Source organism: Borostomias antarcticus (assembly GCF_949987555.1).
Source record: "Borostomias antarcticus genome assembly, chromosome: 3".
Taxonomy (NCBI): Eukaryota; Metazoa; Chordata; class Actinopteri; order Stomiiformes; family Stomiidae; genus Borostomias; species Borostomias antarcticus.
Window position 1 is genome coordinate 18,820,322 of NC_140236.1, and position 7,604 is coordinate 18,827,925.

General features: G+C 45.7%; 1 protein-coding gene across 1 annotated transcript in view; it reads left to right on the top strand.

Moving 5' to 3' along the window:
- Positions 1-7,604, top strand: part of LOC311307549 (phosphatidylinositol 4,5-bisphosphate 3-kinase catalytic subunit gamma isoform) — a 52,259-nt gene that overhangs the window by 37,914 nt on the left and 6,741 nt on the right. The window contains exons 6-8 of the mRNA XM_084436365.1: positions 3,835-5,230; positions 6,733-6,971; positions 7,152-7,510. Of these exons, the coding sequence (XP_084292491.1) occupies positions 3,835-5,230; positions 6,733-6,971; positions 7,152-7,510 (1,994 nt within the window). The remainder of the gene's footprint in view (positions 1-3,834; positions 5,231-6,732; positions 6,972-7,151; positions 7,511-7,604) is intronic.

Consider the following 7,604-nt stretch of genomic DNA (forward strand, 5'->3'; position numbering starts at 1 on the left):
TGTCAAACATGTCACCACGTCAGTCTAGCTGATTCCTTGTCTGCTTACAGTTAAACTGCTTGGCCCCCACATTCCTGCTTGCAGGTATATTTATTATTATTATTATTATTCTCCTTCCACTGAAGTCTAACTTCCCATGGACAAAAAATCACCAAAATTTGCACATAGCTCCAGTACTATATCCAAAGTCCCCAACCTGCATTGTAGGTCAATAAACCTGAAGGTGGCGCTACAGCAACAGTCTAAAGTTTAAAACTTAAAAAAATCATAACAAATCAGCCATAGGTGCTATCACTGTAAAACCACCACGTGAATGTAGTCCCAAGTGAGACAAAACCTTCATACACTTTGACCTTGCAGGAATTTTGAAGTCCATCACTCTGATTTCTTCATAAACTGTAAAACCTATAAAACATATCTCCTCCCACATTTTTTGTTCAATTGACACCAAAATTAATATACTGTATCTACAGACTGTCCTTACCAAAGGATCCTCACAGATTTTTGAAATATGAAAAATTGAGCCCACAGCACATCAAAAGGTTTCACTGTTAACAGTTCTGTATAGTTCCTATTAATTCTCGCCAAATCAATGTCTGATCATCCTCATAAAGAGTGACAACATTGGCCACATATCCAAGATGTAGTATGATTTTTTTCAGAATTTTATCTCAAAAATTGAATTTTTTAAAATATGTTTAATTCTGTCCTCTGAAACCAACACTTCATACAGAGAAAACTACATTACCCACAATCCAACGCAAGCTCCACGAATCTGAGACATCGCTGTTGGCAACCCTACCCAACCCCCGCCGAGGATTACAATGACTAAATTGATTGATTGGCAACTGACTGAGTACACAGCTGCTGAAGTTAATGTTCAATTATGAAAAAAAAAAGCTAACAAAACCTGTAACCCACATTTTTCAATCAATTAATACTAAAGTTGCTACACTGGATCTTCAAACTGTCATTCACAAACTCATTGACCAGATTATTGAATTATCAAAATTGAGCTTACAATGCATTAAAATGTTTTACTTATTATTATTATTCTCCATCTTCCACTGAAGTCTAACTTCCTGTGGACAAAAAATCACAAAAATGTGCACATAGCTCCAGTACTAAACCCAAAGTCCTCAACCTGCATTGTAGGTCAATAAAGCTGAAGGTGGCGCTACAGCAACAGTCTAAAGTTTAAAACTTTAAAAAATCATAACAAATCAGCCATAGGTGCCATCACAGTAAAACCACCACGTGAATGTAGGCCCAAGTGAGACAAAACTTTCATACACTCTGACCTTGCAGGAATTTTGATTATTATTATTATTCTCCATCTTCCACTGAAGTCTAACTTCCCGTGGACAAAAAATCACCAAGATTTGCACATAGCTCCAGTAGTATACCCAAAGTCCTCAACCTGCATTGTAGGTCAATAAACCTGAAGGTGGCGCTACAGCAACAGTCTAAAGTTTAAAACTTAAAAAAATCATAACAAATCAGCCATAGGTGCTATCACTGTAAAACCACCACGTGAATGTAGGCCCAAGTGAGACAAAACTTTCATACACTTTGACCTTGCAGGAATTTTGAAGTCCATTACTCTGATTTCTTCATAAACTGTAAAACCTATCAAACCTATCTCCTCCCACATTTTTAGTTCAATTGACACCAAAATGGATCTACTGTATCTTCAGACTGTCCTTACCAAACGATCCTCACAGATTTTTGAAATATGAAAAATTGAGCCCACAGCACATCAAAAGGTTTTACTGTTAACAGTTCTGTATATAGTTCCTATTTATTCTCGCCAAATCAATGGCTGATCATCCTCATAAAAAGTGACAACATTAGCCACATATCCAAGATGTAGTATGATTTTTTTTTAGAATTTTATCTCAAAAATTGAATTTTTTAAAATGTTTAATTCTGTCCTCTGAAACCAACACTTCATACAGAGAAAACTACGTTACCCATAATCCAACACAAGCTCCACGAATCGGAGACATCGCTGTTGGCAACCCTACCCAACCCCCGCCGAGGATTACAATGACTAAATCGATTGATTGGCAACTGACTGAGTACACAGCTGCTGAAGTTAATGTTCAATTATGAAGAAAAGCAAACAAAACCTGTAAAAATTAATAAACATATCTCATCCAACATCTTTCAATCAATTAACACCAAACTTGCTACACTGGATCTTCAGACTGTAATTCACAAACTCATTGACCATTGTTGAATTATCAAAATCGAGCTTACAACGCATCAAAATGTTTTACAAATGTTTTACGATACGAATGTACAAAATGAACATTGGAATGTCAACTTTCCTGTTGTCCTATTCTCTCGCTTATTGCTCCTAAACTTGTCGGAAATTGCCTGGCCCCGCCTCATCGCTGCGAAGCAGCTTTAATTAGTTTTAGTTTTTTCTTCTTCTGTGCTAGCCTCGTGAGACTATCCTGATCTTGTGAGCTCACGTTGTTTCACTCCGTGTGAAACAAACCATCTGGCGCACGTCAGGTTACTTCTGCGCAAGGGCACAGCTAAATAAAATGGAGGATAGATTTCATATCCACCCAAAATACTAGGCTTATGTATGAAATGAAAAAGACTAAAACTAAGGACATTTTCTCTATAATTTTAGTTTATTTTAGTTAGTTTTGTAAACACACAATGCAGTTTTAGTTAGTATCGTTTTTTTGTAAAGTCTAGTTTTTATTTTTATTTCAGTTAACTAAAATGTTTTTTCACACCTAGTTTTCATTTTTTTGTTAGTTTTCGTTAACTATAATAACCTTGATGCACATACACACCTCACAAACAAGACCTCCAGACGCACCACACATCCTCCCGCACTTCCCTCCCTATTATTATTATAATAAATGCCCTCGGGCTAAACCTTGCCCCTGTGTCCGTCTGCCTTGTGGGTCTGTTACATTGGTCTGGCTCTGAACCTAACATTTTCAATGAAGATAAAAATCAAAGAGTGAGATCATAATAAGGAATTCCTGTTATTTAGTAAACGCAAGTGTCAACATGAAAAAGTGAGTACATGACATTGACAGGTAACAGTGCAGCACAGGTTGTGCAATCAACTTGACAGTCCAAAATGGCCCCGCTCAGCCCTTGGGCGTTTTGGATCCACGGCAGAATGAATGGTGTGTCCCCTCTTGGCATTCAATACCCTTTGGAAACACTGCTGTACGGAACATGCTGTAACAATACACGTATCGTTTGAACAATATGAAGAGTGATTGATCAATCAACCACTTCAATCTACACATGTCAACCATCGTATGATTCCCGCTGTCTCTATCTGGGAACTCGCTGACCTTGATGTGTTTACCCAGCCATTCTGTCTGCCTCAGAGGAGAACGAGAAACAAATAACTTCCTCCTCACACCCAGGCCGCCCATGTGGCTCTGGCAGTCAGCCAAGACTGAGGAAGTACCTGTTTATTACAGGAAGGGATAGAAAACACAGGTGCTCTCACAGTCAGAGCCAGCCTCCAGTTACCGTGGCGAGAGCACACAACTGTATAGGTAAGACGATTCATAAGAAGCTGAAACTTTATTCTGACATCAAAGCAGACATTTTGAGACATTCTTTATTCTGTCATCAAAGCAAACGTTTTGAGACGTGTTTAGTTACATTTGTAGATTTTGGTTGACATTGGTAGAACATTGGTAGACCTGGAAGAACAATGTAATTTGAATAGTTTCAACGAATTGTGTGAATATGGTGTCTGCAACCTTCAGACAGATGACAGGGATCACAATAATAGACTGAAGTGATATTAATTCTAACCTTGCGTTGTTGGCCATCTTGTAGCACTCATGGAGGCTGAGCTGAACCTGAGTCAGACCTATGGAGCACACATCACTGGGATGGTACCAGACATCTGCAGCCCCAGCTGGTCTGAGAACAGCCTTGTGTTCATCTGTGAGTTCCGCCCAGCCCCAGCCCCAGAAGGTGTCCCTTGGGAAACGGTGCAGGTGATCCTGCCGGCCCAGTGCACGGTCCAGCAGCTGAGGCTGCGTCTGTGCCTGCAGGCCCCTGAGCTGTGCCGGCCCCCCGACCCGCTGGCTCTGCTGGACCCTGCCCGCTTCCTGCTGCTCTACAGCCAGGACGCCGACTGGTACGAGGTCTACGACGACTGCCAGGTGCTCCGGACTCTGGGCATGCCCTGGTCACGTGACGCAGCAGGGCGCCAGACAGCCAGGATCGTGGTGACGCCGCCACCGCTAGCCGCCACTGAGGAGAAGCTGAGCCAGCGGCGCAGCCTCGTCTACCTGATTGGCCACGATCTGGACGCAGCTGCGGCCGAGCGGCTCGGGGAGATCAGCTACACGCGCAGGAAGTTGGCATCGCCGCGGCGTCAGGAGCTGAGGAGGCGGGATGACGTGGCCTACGCCACGGAACCCTGGACAAGTCCCGTCCCCGTCACCACGGAGCTGCAGGACCATGTGACCAGGAAGCTACCAGTCAGGCTCCACTACAGCGAGGTGAGCTTCACGGTGACGGTGGAGCCGGCCTTGACGCCCGCGGGGCTGACGGCGGTGTTCCGGCGGGTGATGGAGGACCTGGCGCTAGGCTGCGAGGAGGGGGGCCTGGTGCTGCAGGTCTGTGGCAGGGAGGAGTTCCTGTCTGGGGACGCCCCGCTCCATGACTTCCTGTGGGTGCGCGAATGTCTGAGGACCTCCCAGGAGATCCACCTACAGGTGGTCCCCGAGGCGCAGCTCGCCCAGGAGGCCGTGGGGCCGGAGGACTGGCCCCTGGTGGACGGCTTCACGGGTCAGTCCAGCTCCCACCAGGACCTGCGTCTGGAGGGGAGGTCCGTGGACCACATCCTGATGATCTCCCTCTGGGACTGCCCGCGCAGATTCAGGGTCAAGCTGCTGGGCTTTGACATCCCCCACCCCCCCTCCAGACACCCCCAGAGCGTCCAGGTGGAGGTCACCCTCCTCTATGGAAACAAAGAGCTGGCGTCCGTGGTGTCGTCCCCCAAGCCCTTCCATGACGAGGTGCTGTGGAACGAGTGGCTGGAGCTGGACGTCCTGATGAGGGACCTGCCCCGCGGGGCCAAGCTGGGGCTCACCCTCCTGGCCGGCCCCCCCAACGGACCCCCGCCCAGGGACTCCAGCTCCCCCACCTCTGGGGGTAGGGCTGCAAACAGAGGCAGGGGGAAGGTTCTGTACTTCGTCAACCTCCTCCTGATAGACCACAGGTCAGTGTCTTTGCTGTGGATGGGCCCTATCAACCACAACATTGTATACACCATCAATATTTGTATAGTTATTCAAGTAAAGACTGTTTGATTGTTTGAGACTGATAAGAGATGCTCTCATGAAGGCTCTTGTCGTTATACTATCCCCTCTTCCCTTTGGAAGAGCGTGTCCTCAAGCCTCACTATTAGGGATGAGTTAGAATTTTCACATGTTCAAAATCGTGCCAGGCTGCACATTCAATATTCATATCAGAGTCAGAAAAAAAACCATTATATTTATTAATTAATTAATGGTTTAGCTACAACCAAAATACCAGGACATACTGCTACTATCAGATTGTTTATTTAAACCAGTTTGAATATTACTTATATATATATAAAAATGAGGCTATCGAATAACATCAATTACAAATCATTTGTTTGATCTGCCTCCAAGACACAGCGCATCTAGTTTTATCATGCTCTGAGAGAAAGAGAGAGAGATAGAGAGAGAGAGGTAGGCCTATCAAAATATTAGTAGCCTAGAAAGGGTAAAAGCCAAAAAAGGTTATTTCTACCTTTATTTGCACTTAAAGTCGCACTGAAACGGACATTTGAGATCATCTAACTTCCGTAGTTTGACGTATTTCCGACGCAAACAAGCTATGAGGGTGGGACATATGTTTAGAGGAATTTGATTGGAACATTGACAAGTGGACGGGTTTTAAGAACTTTAGACAGATTCGATAGAAGGATAGCGTTGATTGACGGGTGGATGTCGTGAGATTATTGGCCTAAAATCTAAGGTACCTGTTGTTGTCATTGCACGTGACCTACTGTTTTCCAGGAAGTAAGAAATTATATACTTTGATATAAGATTACAACAAAAGTAGAATTTTGTAAATATTTTGGCATACATCGTTGAATAGGTGAACACTATGACCATTACAACAAAAGTAGAATTTTGTAAATATTTTGGCATACATCGTTGAATAGGTGAACACTATGACCAATTATGTGAAGCAAAATGGGACAGAAGGTTTTTTTGATTTCAGTGCAACTTTAATGTAAGAAAGATTTATTTAAATCAGTTCAGTGTAAAAAGTAAATCAGGTAGACAACATTGCCTCTAAAATCATTGGGATGTATAAGATGTTTATATTCTTATTAATTGTATTTTATTTTTTTACCAATACATTGCTGAATGCCTGTTGAATATTCAAATATTCGGTCTTAAGAACAGTAGAATATTCTAAAATAATTTTGGTCAGTCACAAGGATCAATAAAGTCTTATCTTAATCCCTCACCTCCTCGTACGCCTCTCTGAGGCTTACGAAACACTCCCAAACCCGGATCTTTGTATATATCACTTCTGTTTATCCTATATAAATATTGTAATAATGTCCACTATATGCTATGTTGTGTTCTGATGTGCTGTGATATATTGTGATATATTGTGCTGTGCTGTGATATATTGTGCTGTGCTGTGATATATTGTGATATATTGTGCTGTGTGGGACAGGTCGGTGTTGAGCCAGGGCCCTCACACGCTGCACATGTGGCCCTACCCTGAGCAGGAGGAGGAGCCCTTCACCCACCAGGCCGACAAGTTGTCCTGCGCCACCAACCCGGACGTGGCCGACGCCATGGCCATCAGCTTCCTGTTGGACCGCTACAGCTTCCCTGTCATTCTGCCTCACAGCACTGGCTCGCCCGAGTCCCGCCCCCCGCACCCGGGGCCACACGCTCCAGCTGACCCACGTCCCTCTCCCAACACGGACCTCTCAACGTCCTCCCCCGATTCTCCCTCCTCATACTCCCTCTCTCCCTCCTCACCTTTCCCTGACCAGTACCCCTCCCCCTCCTCCTCAATCCTCACCCACCCAGGCATCCTTAGCCCCCACCCCCACACCTCCACACCCCGCCCCTCCTCTGTTGCAGACCCCGCCCCCCTCCCCACGGCGCCCCGCCCCTCCTTGGCTCCAGACCCCGCCCCCCTCCCCACCGCCTCCCCCGTGACCGCCCACAAGTCGTCCCTCCGGAGGTTCCGCGAGGAGAGCATCCATTACTCCTCCAGCCTGCCTCACTACCTGCGCAGCGTGAACTGGCTGCAGCCCGCCATGGTGCAGGATGTCCATTGGCTGCTGGGCCATTGGGAGGCTGGGGAGCTGGGGCTGGCCACGGCCCTGGAGCTGCTGAGCGTGGACTTCCCTGACCAGAGGGTGAGGAGGCTGGCGGTGCAGCGGCTGGACAGCCTGACCAACCAGGAGCTGCTGAGGTACCTGCTGCAGCTGGTCCAGGTGGGAACACCTCTCTATCCATCCTTCTGTTCATCTGTCCATCTGTCACTCTGACCCTCTGTCTATCTGTCCATCTCTCTGTTCTTCTACCTAT